Source organism: Zootermopsis nevadensis, unplaced genomic scaffold, assembly GCF_977971745.1.
Source record: "Zootermopsis nevadensis isolate Lab colony 2312 unplaced genomic scaffold, Znev_1.0 Znev_ptg000007l, whole genome shotgun sequence".
Taxonomy (NCBI): domain Eukaryota; kingdom Metazoa; phylum Arthropoda; class Insecta; order Blattodea; family Termopsidae; genus Zootermopsis; species Zootermopsis nevadensis.
The window spans coordinates 7,123,550-7,137,535 of NW_028259139.1; the positions used below are offsets into that span (position 1 = coordinate 7,123,550).

Consider the following 13,986-nt stretch of genomic DNA (forward strand, 5'->3'; position numbering starts at 1 on the left):
AACAGGAAGTATTACGTCATATATCAAAACAAATAAGTGGTGTAGTTTGAGCTTTCTCATTCTGAACCTTCACCTCTTCACCCCCCCCCCCCCAACCACATTCTTATCTTCTTATCGTATCAACAACTTGTTACACGCTCATTTGGTCGGCACATCATTATTATCATTATATTATTATTATTAAGAATTTATTAATTGTTTAAAGGTAGGGCGAAGTTATTTTTTACTATGACCATCTGCCCAAAACCATATTTCCCAAGTATTAATTACTTATTGACATATTACACTATTGGTTGTTTGGTTTGGTTTTCACGTTGATGCATCTGAAAAGTTTAGGTATAACTCTTGTTTCTTTACCCATGAACGTAGAGGTGTCCCAGCTATTTGGTTTCTGTACTACTGTTGTCCTGAAGATGGCCGTTTCGCCGTGTAGTCTTGTATAAACTGACCGACGTTTCATCGGTGCTTATTGCTTCATCAAAACAAACTCAGCGCCCTGATGATGGAGGCAGCAAACACCTCCGAAACGCCTGTAAACTTCTACTACACTCACAGCACAACTCAGAAGACAACCATCTTCATATTCGCCGCCTTGAGAACCTCGTATATCACAAATTATGAATCTAGTCATTGCGCAGTTTCTCCGGCCAGTTACTTCCTCTCAAGTCGAAAAATTCCCAACGCTCTGTTTCAAAAAAAACTTTCATCCCAAGTCATTGTTTAAAGTGTCCCGTGTAAAATATTAATAGGCTTTTTTAAAATCGTATTCTTTTCAGTCTCTGTTAAAATATGACTCAAACTATTAACTTTCTTGACAGGTAATTTCGACCGAAGGAAGTATTGTGAATCACTTTTGCCATAAGCACAGAAGGCGCCATTGAATGTTATAACTGTTCTAAAATCCAATAAATCAGGCGCAGGTAGTTGCCGTGTAGTGTCCTAAATACAGCGTGTCCCACTTAAAACGCAATCCTAAATTTGGTCACATCAAAGTTACAAGATTTTTTTTCTTATTTGTCAGGAAAAACTTACAGAACAGCCTAACAGCAGACGTCCATTACCTTTCCGAAGACAAACACTTCCTGTATGCCGAAATTTTGTTACCAGTCGTTTTACTCAGCACTTCCTTGTCAGGATTCGCATCGCTAAATATTTCACGAACAGTAAAAGACGATTTCGATTCGAAGTAATGCTCGAGAATGAACACACACGGGTTGCTTGTGACAACACCATGTACCAACCTGCACAGCTTTCTCTTCACGGGGGCTGAAGCCACATTCCTGACAGACGCACACAAAATAAATCGCTTGACTCTATACGCAGACACCACCGCAGCCTCGTCTGTATTTCCTGCTACCAGAGTCGCCACGATCCGATCTTAATTTCATTTTCCTTTCGCAGTACACTGCGTTATGGCGTTGGTAATTAGGAGTAATTTTCTTTTAATTGTATTAGTGACCACATATCTTCACCGACATCTCAGTCGTATGTTTCCGAATATTAAAGATTTGTATCATGGGTCAGAGGGGACCAGCCTTGCAGGTTGCATAGTTCTGTAGCCGAAGGTATTACGAAACCTTCGAAAATGAAAAAGCAAGAAAGTCGTGACCTTGAGAATTCTTTTTGTCTTGAAAAGCCGTCGTTAAATGCAGGTATGTGTCTTCTCCGTCGTCAGAATAGCAGTTTCTCACCCAATTTATATGTAATCTTTCGGTGGCTATTCTAGTTAGTATACCGAGTGTGGAAGTCTCAGTTCTTAAGTATCGTCATTGCCATACGAAATAAACGAAACGACTGTCAGATAAGAAATGATTACACGCGAAAATTATTTTGGGCAACTGCGTATATTTTTCACTGACTGACAACAGATTAGGAGACTCTTGATGATCCGTGAACCTCGCTACACCACTGACCTCTATCATTAGTAAATAGTAAATAAACTAGATTGTTTCCTCTACACCAGCGCCTTTTCTCCACAAATACGAACTAACTGTCCTTGCGTTCTAATTATGATTCGTCTACATGTCACCGTTCTTGATGAAAAATACATTTTCTTCTTCTCCGAAACGAATGGGCACTCCGCCATTACGCTGTGACAGTAGCGTGAATTATAATTAAGTGAACATCGTTGAACCCCTAAGCAGCGTTGTTGCCAAATCACATTTAGTCAGTGGACTCGTCTTAACTAGAACATTTATGCTACAAGTAGAGGGGTTATTATGGGCAACTGGGAGTGGTTAAAGTCATCCGACCATGATGTTAACATTTCTCTTTTTTTGCAGGTGACAATAATCATCCGCGGACGGAGTACGCCTTGCGCCGACGAGAAGACGTACGAAGCAGCCTCGGATGCTTCTCTGCCTGCCACGTTCATCGACGGCACCCAGCGGTCTGGGCCCGATGCAAGTGTCGTGCTGACTGTGCATGAACAGCAGCGAATCGAAATTTATGTGCGATATATCGAAACCACTCTGATCGTGCGCCAAGCTGGCAGATACCTGGCATTCTCTGCGCGTATGCCAGAGGAACTCGTGAACTTCAGCGGCGGTGCCGATGGAGATTTCAGTGACAGTAGTCTTCAGCTGTGTGTACGCGGGTGCCCTGCGTCAGAACAGCTAGACCCAATCTCCGAAAGAGGTCACAAGCTTCCGTGGAATAAGGCCATGGAACGCTGTCGTAGGTCAGATAGCAACGAAGTCACTAACAATCTGACCGACCATTATCTCGACTGGTGTGTGTTTGATGTCATGACGACAGGAGATGGTGCCAGTGCAAACGATTTCGCGGCTGCAGCACACTCCGCCCAAGCCGATGTCCTCAGACTTGATCCCTCGTCCCTCAAGAATAAAACCACGACTCACCGAGAACAGAATCCATATTATTCTCACGCGTCTCTCTTACGAAGCCCAAACGTAATACTCGTGCTTCTTGGGACAGTATTTCAGTGGACACGAGGTGTTCTATAATGGCGTTACTTTCACCAGGTGTTGCAAACTCTGAAAATATGGCACTAAAGGGCCTGGTGCATCCTTAACGGTGGAGACAAGATTCGAAGCAAGTTAAGGGATTAAGGTACAAAATAAACGCGACACACAAAGGGGTTATTTAAACGTTATAGGAAGAACAGATGTGTCGCGTGGGTTCAATGTCAATTGCTTTTCAGATCGTCTTATTTAAAGAAAAACCGGGCCTATTAAAATTGTGCCCCTTTGAAAGCTTCAAGGTTGAGATATTTGCTTTCGAACGCTGGTCATCTGCTCTCCGCTGCGAAAATTTTCTCATAAAAACAGGCCACTACAAACAATCAGATCAAGGAACGTATTCGAAACATTCCCTCGCCCAATTGCAATATGATCTTAAGGAGGACCCGCGTGTTTTGTCAGATATCAGAAAGGACGTTTCCTGATTTGTTGGTGCAACAACTGTGATCTCAGAAGAAGAACAAAGTGGACAGTCACCTTTGACGACTTGCGTTACGACTTTTTTCGTAAGGTCACTTTCTCATTCTGCAGATACTTAAACTCCGTATTTTTACTTGTTCAATCTCCGAGAAAACTTCCAGCTCATCTACCTGCCATTAACATGGACGTACATTTACAGACTGCAGGAAGTCCAGTTTATCACGAGACCGCCAGCCTTGAAATCTGAGGTTGGTAGGCTACCTGCTTCTTTCCCGAAATCTAGCCATAAATAATAATGGACCTTTATTGGACGAAGCAACAAATTACAAATTAATTCTGACACTTTCTTTTGATAAATTGACTTAAAAATGAAGAATTGTTTAGGGTATTTCATCCAGTACGATGCTGGATACGTACAATTAATAATTATTTCGAGTTCTTGGCGAACGATTGGTAAAGTGTCCAGAAACTTTCTTTAAAGGTGCGAGACCTCCACAAAAGTGAGGGTGGGGTGGCACTTGAAGACTTTTTTGAACTAAGGCAGTCCATACTACAGTAAAAAATGAAGCTTTTTCTCTACAATGCAGGAAGTTTGCCGTAATACCGTAGAGACACGGGCTCATGATAAACTAGACACTCCATCACACCAATTTCTCGCAAATATAATTTATTTTAAGATGCTTTTCTTGATGAAGATTTGAGATTTGATCTTATGGGTAGTCAGGCAAGCCTACAAGAACGGTTTTCTGATTTTTCAAAAGCATTCTCCATAAAACGTAGTATTTCTGGACACGTGAAAGTATTTCGACGTGGCCCTTGCAGATTGCGCACAGCCCATTCATTGTCTCTCTGTATATACGCTGTAAATATTCATATATCAAAGAAGTATTGCATTGTATTAACACATACATTAATATAAATATATACACGTACAGTATATATGCATGCGTGATTGTTACAGTTATATTAGTACGTAATAGGAGACGGGTGATCTTAAGAATGGAGGAGACTCAGCGAAGCGCACTGGGACCTGGTACTTGCTTTTGATCAAAATTTTACGTATGCTTCGGTTCGTGAATGGGCGAGTCTCGTTACATTAACATACAAAAAGAAAGTCTTACTTCCATTATGTACTGTACGTAATGATTGTTACGGTGGGATAAAAGATATTTTTATATCCAAAACCCTTCTTCAGAGAAGATGTTAGATTGAAAATACAGTATTTACCATTTAATCACAAATTAAAGTGACTTCTATGCAAATAAATTAGCCTACAACTAAAAATGAAAAGGAGATACAGGCCTCAGTGAGGGTCACATTCTTGGAAACACTAGTGAACCCTAAAACCAAGATGGGCGAAGTGAGGGTTTAATGAGAAAAATGGGTTTAAGGAAACGAAAGACACATGAAATATGAAAATTTTAAATACATTACGACCTATAATTGATCTTCATTGTATGTATGTTATATAATTTAAACTTTTAAAATTTTAAAATTAAACTTATAAATTTTGAAATGTGGATACTTTGTAGCCATCTTCCACACACTCTAAATTGTGAAAAAATTTAAATTGCCGGCTCATGTTTGAAAGAATAAAATTCACTTCAAATCATTTCTTTGTGAAACAGGTTCATAATACGGAACAAAATATTTTTAATCATCTGATGCGGGTGTACAGATAGTTCTCTGTGCATTCATAGATGTCAGCACTGAATGAAAGTGGCAGCTGACATCAGCTGATTTCAGTGATAGACTTGGTGGCCTCCGTGCCAGGGGATCAATGAAGAAGCCTATACACAGTGTTTTCATTGTCTTAGCTACCAAAATTATACTTTATGTAGTCAGTGGGGCCACAAGGTGAACTCCACAGCCTTGAAAATTATATAATTAAAGTTAGGATGAAAGGTGTCTCCACTACATGTCACGGAGGCACAAGAATGAAGATGGGGTGTAGCCCCTACTCGTTCTTTATCTCGTCACTAGATGGGGTGAGTGGTCAGTGTCACCCTGGTCGTACTTTGCCCCAGGGAAAGGACCATCAGTACCAACTAGACGAGGAGGAATAGTTCCCAGAGCTAGAAGAAAAATTCTCTTCCCTGTCAGGGATCAAACCCCAGAGTCCAGTCGATAGACTTGGCTGCTCTCGTCTTCTGATGAAAAGCAGTAGCAAGTGTTCTAAAACACGAAACAGGTCTTCATTCTTAGTAAGATACTGAGAATTATTAATAGTTTTGTGGGAGACGAGATACAATGCTTCTTGACAACTATTCTGTAGTTGATTTGTGTTAACAGTGTGCTTAGTGAGCTGAGTCCCTAAACAATGGAGGTGAATTAGAGACTCTTACGAAACCCTAAATTTGTTTACGATACCAAGAATCATATTCTACCAGTTTTTAGCCACATGCCTTTATTATCCCAGTTTTTTTTGTACTGGAAAACCACTTTCAAGCAATCGAATATTGTGAATTCATTCAATCTTTATTCACTAAAATTTCTCAGTATTCTAGACTCGTCCTTTCCTTAATAAAATGTCTTCCCGAAGTGCCTGAAAAGCGCGGGCATCTCCTTTCCACCCAAAAAATCCCCACTATTCTGCGCACTTTCTCTGTTCTGGATGAAATATTTTCTCCCGGTGTGACCTAATGCTCTATCAGCCAGACTTTGTCCATCCTTGAGTTGGCAATGACTGAGATTCTCACGGTTTCTTCAAGTAAGTACTTTTCAGTACGCAGTGACTGCTACATTAACTCCTTACGGCCAAAGAGGCAAATGGTTAGGTTAGTTTCTCACACTTCTGCGGAACACAAAGGAGAGGTAATTACAGTAGCAGACAATTCTGGCATCTTTCGGCCACATTTTAAACCACCTGTTTGGAGCTTGTCAGCAGTTAACATTCACATTCTTCAACAGAAGAAGAAGAAAAGAACACTAATGCCGAGCTGTAAGATTCAGTTCTGTTCTGTTCCTTGTTTCCACACTCAAAAACTTTAGTACGGATGGATGAATTAATTTTTTATCTTAGAAATAAAAATTAGATTTGTTCACACAGTTTAATGAAAGAGTTTTCACTCTAAAATAAAGAGTAATTCTTGATAAAGCATCAGACGTGCGTGAAAGTGGTAACGGCATGTATTTTCATCCCCACCCCAATAAATATTTCAGACATTTGCTCCATCTTCATGGAAACTACGGTATTTCATATGAAACGTGACTGATTTACTTGAGTAAAAGTTATATTACATTTTAAGATGGCTGCTTGCTTTCTGGTACTTATTTTCATAAAGACAGAATTATTTAAATAGCAATTAGTTGTACTGTGCAATACGTAAAGCCATCGCTCATGTCAATATATTCGAGATCCCGAAGTGTCGACTAGCTTTCCAGATTTCTGTTGTTGATAGTGGTGTGTTCTGTAAGTGTGAAAAAGTGATTTTCTTGTAAAAATAGTTGTACATTTTATTTATAAAATTGAATATTGTGATGTGTAGGAAATAATATGGTTGATTAACCAAATACAAATATAATGACATTAAGGACATAAACATTTCTTCACAGTCGGCCCTTTTCCCCCAACATTTTTCAACAGGAGAAGATGTCAGTTTCCGACTCCGAAAACAGCCCATTGCAATGGTTTTTTTTAACTACAGGGTACGTTCAATGCGAGCTGGCAAAGAGAAATGTTCTAGAAAGACTCCTGTCGGGAATCGAATCACAGCAGTCTCGTCCGTACCCAAAATCACGACCGACATTTGTCTCGGCGTTTCATATGTGGAGTACAAGTATGTTCAGGTTCGGGGAATGAAATGCTGACGAATTACAACTATATTATAAACTTAGAAGGCCGAATCCTTTAGAACCATAAGCTGCCTGTTAATGTCTTCGTCTATCTTGTTTTATTGTGGACGTCGTGCTCTGATTATATGAGTTATCTGACCACGAAGACTGAATGCACAACTTTACACGCATTTTCGACAATTCTTGCAAGTGGAAGGCGCGAGAGTGGAGTTGAAAGGTTATCACGCAAACAAGACGTGGCAGCTGGGCAGGCAGGCAGGCGTGAAAAATATCAACACGAGGAGAGAAGAGGTCATCTCATCGTGACCCTCAAGACATTTTTGTTCATCTACATTACTCATATTAACGGAACAACCAAAATACGTCACATTCTTCTGAACTTATTTGTTTAAAATTTCGGGTTTACGAAAGGTCTTGCGAAAACTTCTATTCCAGACCTGGAGCCCCATTCTTGTCGTTATGAAATCGCTTGTAGCAAGATTATAATTAGGGCAATTTCTTAAAAACTCTACTGCAGTTTATTAAACGATGCTGCTAAACTGGGCCTACTAATGCAAACAGGTTCACATACTACCTAATAATTCTGTTTGACAAGACCGGTCATTAGCGAGACACTTAAAAACACGTTTTGATTCAGTATTCTTTCGATATCACAATCATCTTATTGCGATTCGAATACGTCATTCTACGTGTACATCAGAAGGCCTATGACGTCTCATAGTTCTTTATTGACATTTCCTAATACATCATTTCTCCACTGTCAATTCGAGTCACCGCTGTAGTAACAATACAGAAATTACTGCACTGTGATCCAGGAATCCACAAGCAGATACTGCTCTCAAAAACTGCATTTCTATTATGTAACTATTTTTATACGTTTTTATTTTATTTTCGTTCTTCTTCTTCCGATAATCACGAAGGTGGATTACATTTTTGATAAGACGCCAATAAGTGCAATACACAAATTCTTGTATTCAAAGGTCAGCTGCTCCAATGTTCAAAGAAATGTGTTTACTCTATACTGACGTCATACTTGTAGTGCAGGTCCCACTCCATTCAGTGTTCCGTTCATTCATCAATTTACATTCGCTTCTACATGGCATATACGCAGATAGCAAACAACGCTGCAGTGAACCTAAGTGTACTTAAACGTGCGTAGGCTCCGTCCAGGTATGACGCAGCGGTAACAGCTTTTAAAATATGTAACGAGAAACCGAATGCATAAACACATCGTGAAAACGCAGGTGTAAGAATGCACGCATACACGAACTAATACTGTACAAGAGGCTGCTTATTCACTTATTCTGAATATTCTTAAGATAAAAATACACTATTCTGTCTTTCGTATTTCTATGGCAACTCTCGATTTTAAAAACGTCACAAATACTGTGTATGAAATTACGAAAGATGATACGTTACGAACAAATTATAATTATACTCTCAAAAGGAAACAGTTAAATACATTTAAATCTTAAGGGAACTGTTTCTTAACGAGTTACCTCGTCGTTAGCATTTAAAGGTAAACGCTCCGAACATCTTCATTCTCAACAGAAATTACCAAAGAGATTGGTTGGGCCTCAGGATCTTTCTGATGGAGACAGAATTCAAGTCACTTCACTCGCGTGACAGTTACAAACCAAAGATCAATTTTGTAACAAATCGGACAGAATATTTTTCTGAAATCGATATGATTATACCGAATTTAATTTCATTCTCGTTTAAAAATGTCCATATACGTCTTCATGCCTTTATAGCAAGCTTACATACATAAATCCCTTAAACATTTATGGATAGAAAATAATAAAACCTACTTCCAATAATTCTAAAATTTTCGTTACTTAAAACTGCAGCAACATGCATACACTGTTGCTAATTTATCGTTAAAAATCACTGACTGGTCTACATCGGATGATTATGGGCCCATCGTATCATTAGAATTAGCCCATATTATGAAAGCTTGATAGGCTTTCGTTCAATTATGCCCCATATTATAATTTACCATGCGTTTGTAGCATGGACCTAATAACGTATCAACTTGGAAACAATTATGACATTTGATTCATTTTTTTCCTACGTGTTAGACATTACATAATTGTCTAGCAACTGGAAATCATTTTACCACGTAAAGAATTGTAAATGGACTTCTCATTGTAAAGATAACAGTCAAATGATTTCATGAAAAATGTTAAATCCATTCTAAAAACTGCATTATAAGAACTAGAAATGAAAATACTCTTCTATCCAGCATTTTAAAAATTTATATTCCCGGAATCAAAAAAAAATTGCACGTGTTATTAAAGTTTTTCAGTGGCGCCAACTAGTCATGGAGACGAAACTGTTAAACCAACGAAAATACACGACTCAAGAAAGTAATCGTGGTATGAAAATAACACGCAATTCAAACCAAATGCTAATATGGCTGACAACTGAAGTTTTAAAGACTTACGTATTCTTAGTTAAATATAGCAATAAAATATTGACGACTTCACTCCCAAACTTATTAATCCTGCATTTTCTATTAGGAATCGTACTATGTTTAATCAGCGCGGTAAAGGGGAACATACATTGGCTATTCTTTCTCTCACACATCGCATAAAGCACAGACGCGAACTCTGAGAAATGCGATAAACATCTCTGTACTCACCTTCTATCCGAGCGACTTGTCTGCCCAAGGCCATACGAAGGAACACCCATTTTATTTCGATCTTCAGTCCTCGTGCGATGAAATAAAACACTTCACACACTAACCGGTCCAGTATTAGTTTGATTTTCATTAAACAGAAATAACAGACCTTATAAGATTGATCGAAGAAACTAATTACTCACATTTGTTAAAGTTCGAGGCATTTGACGGATACATGTCTGCACTGTTGTTGGCATTGCTGCACGAGACCACTCACTAACTAGATGGCTTACCGAACCCGAAGGTTCATCACCAAATTAACCAAAGCCCTCCACCGGACCCTGTCCTGGGCCAAAAAATCCAGTCACCTTCAACTCCTATCTCCCATAGATCCTGCCAGAGATTATCCTCCCATCCATGTCTAGGTCTCCCCAGCAGTCTCTTTCCCTCAGGCTTCCAGACCCACAGGACCCATCCATCTCATTGTTCTTGACCTAATCACCCTGACAATACTGGGGGAGGAGTACAAATTTTTAAGCTCATCATTATGCAGCTTTCTCCATGCCCCATCGCCTCCTTGGCTCAAATATCCTCCTCAAAGCCCGATTCTCAAACACCTACAATCTGTGTTCCTCCCTCAGAGTGAGAGACCATATTTCGCACCCATACAAAACAACGGGCAGAATTATTATTTGTATATTTTAATCTTCAGGTTCTTAAAATCAGACAGGAAGACAAAATACTTTGAATTGAAAAGTAACAAGCATTTCCAGAATTTAGTCTCCTCCTAACTTCCTCACGAGTGTCATTTTCATTTGTTATTGTTGTTCCCAGATATTTGAACTTTGTAACACTTTCAAAGGACTTATTAGCTACCCTAAGGTAATTCTGCCCGCCTGTCTTCTGATGACGAGTTACCAATATGTACTTAGTTTTTTCTGAATTTACTTCTAGCCCCACCTGTCCACTAGCCTCCATTAAAACTTCTGCATTCCTCTTTATTGTATTTATATCGTCCCCCAATAAATTAACATCAGCATATGCCAATAGCTGATGTGTCCCATTCAATTTCAAAACCCTCCTGCCTATCTTGGTCTTTCCTGATGGCGTATTCTAGCGCAAAGTTAAAGAGCATGGGATACAAAGCATCTCCTTGTTTTAGACCGTCCTTGATGAATAATGTCTCAGATACATATTTACCTACTCGAATTTTGCTACAGGTTTCATTTAAGCACATTTTTATTAGACTCACTAGCTTCTTTGGTATACCAAATTCAGTAAGAATATTGTATAACACTTCTCTCTTCGCAGAGTCATAGGCTTTTTTGAAATCTATAAATAATTGATGTACGGTCCCACTGAACTCCCATTTTTTCTCTAGTATCTGACGAATGCAAAAGATCTGATCAATCGTTGATCTGTTTCGTCTGAACCCACACTGATGATCCCCAATAATTTCATTCGCATATGGGGTTAATCTTGCCAAAAGAATGTTTGATAGAATTTTGTATGAGGTTGATAGCAGCGATATTCCTCGGTAATTACCACACTCAGTCTTGTCCCCCTTCTTATGAACAGGAATAATTATGGATTCCTTCCATTGTTGTGGCATCTCTTGCTTATCCCAAATTAACTGAATAAGCTTATGGATCCTCATATGCAACCCTTTGCCACCTGCTTTAATTAATTCGGCTGGAATCTGATCAATTCCTGGAGATTTATAACTTTTCAACTTCCCAATGGCTAGTTCCACTTCATCTAAGCTAGGTTCTGGCACCAACAGTTCAGCTGTATGCATTTTAATCTGTCTAATATCACCAGTCTCATGAACATTTAAGAGCTGGCTAAAGAAATTGTTCCACCTATTCACAATTTTTATTGCATCTGCAAGCAAATTGCCATTATCATCCTTTACCAAATTGGTCTGAGGTTGATATCCTTTCTTAAAGTTATTAATGCCTCTGCACACGTCTCTGATATCTACTATTTGTCTCAAGATCAATAATTTTGCCCTTCAGGTATTCCCTTTTCTTATTCCTCAAGGTTATACTAGCTTCACGTCTCACGTTACACAGATCATCCGTATTTGTTTTGTTTGGGTCCTGCAACCATTGATATTTTGTTTGCTTCCTTCGATCTATCAATTTTGAACATTCTTCATCAAACCACGGTTTATTTTGCTTTCTCCTGCAGTATTCGAGTTTCTCTTTGGCTGAAATTTTCCCACTTCCGACCACTACTAATACGATGTTATATCACAGTATGGGTTGCAATCCAAACGTTAAATCAAAAATTACTCCGCATTTTTGGGACTACAAAACTCAAAACCACAATCTGCACATCATATTCAAATTTGTCCAATAAACACTTCGGATAAAAACTACCGCACTTCACGAAACAGCAACAACATTTATCGCGCCAATTCGAAAAGTAATACGCGACAGCGCTCAGCGATAGTGCATTGTCTGAGTGCGTTCAGTATGCATGACAAGCTTGCTGAATAATGTACATTTACAAATACGAGATAAGATTAATGCAGCTTGCGAGCAACTGTTGTGGGAATTAAATCCATTCCTTCCCGTCTCATGTTCCACGAAGTTGGTAGCTCTTATTACGTGATTCCTGAGAAAACGACGGATGACATGTCCAGTACTCACCGTTTTGCGATAAAAAAAACTGGACAACACACGTCTTAATAGGCGCATTTTGTATTTTATTACAAAAGCATGACTTATTTATTTTCTTACACCACTTTCGTTTTATACGGGTCAATGGCAAAGCAAAACTCGGAAACGCGAATTAACGAACATGACGTAATATGAGGACGTCTTGTCACCAAAGTTTACGATAAAATCACTTTTAAAGGTAGCTAATAAATCCTTTAAAAATATCGCAGTATTCGGAAAGAATGGCAAGAAATTAAATTTCACACCTGCGACCATGCACTCGCATTACGAGGGGCCTCTAAATATGCGAGACATAACCTTACTTTATTACAATCGAAACTGCCGTGGCTTACATAACCTTCAACATAAAATGGACCGCCAAAATTCTGAACCCTAACCTCTCAACCCAGTCCACTAATTTTTAGGACAGAGTACTCACAGCATCCAGAGGTTACCCAACCTCACCTCAGACCTCAAGAGGATGCAATGGGAGGTCGAATAAAATCACTTACTAAAGTATTACACGCCCCGTCTCATCTCCTCCTCGTCACTTTTTCATCTCTCTGTATACCAGCAGAAAAGATTGCAGTGTAAATGCTCTGCGCTACAGGAGGGCAAAGGCCTATTAATGTAATCTTAAGACCATTTTAAAGACAACTCTTCAGCGTCACTAATACAATTTTTTGGGGATGCTCGGTAAACACCAATCAGTTTCTCAAGTAACACTCTGGTCCATGGAGTTAATTGGACGCAGTACGAGGCTGCATTCACGTCTCTCATCCGCTGATCATAAAATATGGTACAATGTATTTTTATAAATTGTTTTTTTGCATGAAGTGAATGCATAAAGGGTAGGTCATGAAAAAAATAAATGTGGGAAGGATCTGGAAGTGGTTGTGACCTAATTTAAAATACTATCCTAGCATCTGTAAATAAATAAATAATGAACTACAAAAACGACCCCAAGCGACATCTGCACTAGTTATTTAAAACGTATTAATTTGTGATGCCATTTAACTGCACCATATCCTGACACTAACTAACTAGATGGCTTACCGAACCCGAAGGTTGATCACCGAATTAACCAAAGCCCTCCATCGGTCTCTGTCCTCGGCCACCAAAATCCAGTCTCCTTCAACTCCTATCTCCCATAGATCCCGCCTGACATTATCCTCCCATCCACGTCTAGGTTTTCCCAGCGGTTTCTTCCACTCAGGCTTCCCGACCAATACCCGGTGCACACCTCTTGTCCCATCCATGCGTGCTACATGCCCCGTCCATTTCATTCTTCTTGACTGAATCACCCTGACAATATTGGGGGAGCAGTACAGATTTTTAAGTTCGTCATTATGCAGTTTCCTCCACGTCCCATCGTCTTCTCTCCTAGGCCCAAATATCCTCCTCAACACCCTGTTCTCAAACACCTGCAATCTGTGTTCCTCCCTCTGAGTGAGAGACCATGTTTCGCACCCATACAAAACAACAGGCAAGATTGTTTTGT

General features: G+C 39.4%; 1 protein-coding gene and 1 long non-coding RNA gene across 6 annotated transcripts in view; one reads left to right on the plus strand and one right to left on the minus strand.

The window, feature by feature from the left end:
* Window positions 1-6,943, plus strand: part of LOC110828196 (repulsive guidance molecule A-like) — a 73,633-nt gene extending 66,690 nt beyond the window's left edge. For all 4 annotated transcript variants that reach the window (XM_022060685.2, XM_022060683.2, XM_087344160.1 and 1 more), the window contains exon 4: window positions 2,283-6,943. In XM_022060685.2, the coding sequence (XP_021916377.2) occupies window positions 2,283-2,966 (684 nt within the window). In that variant the 3' untranslated portion in view covers window positions 2,967-6,943. The remainder of the gene's footprint in view (window positions 1-2,282) is intronic.
* Window positions 1-13,854, minus strand: part of LOC110834742 (uncharacterized) — a 276,144-nt gene extending 262,290 nt beyond the window's left edge. For both annotated transcript variants that reach the window (XR_015533920.1, XR_015533919.1), the window contains exon 1: window positions 9,841-13,854. This is a non-coding gene — a long non-coding RNA (uncharacterized LOC110834742). The remainder of the gene's footprint in view (window positions 1-9,840) is intronic.
* Window positions 13,855-13,986: the final 132 nt, after the last annotated feature.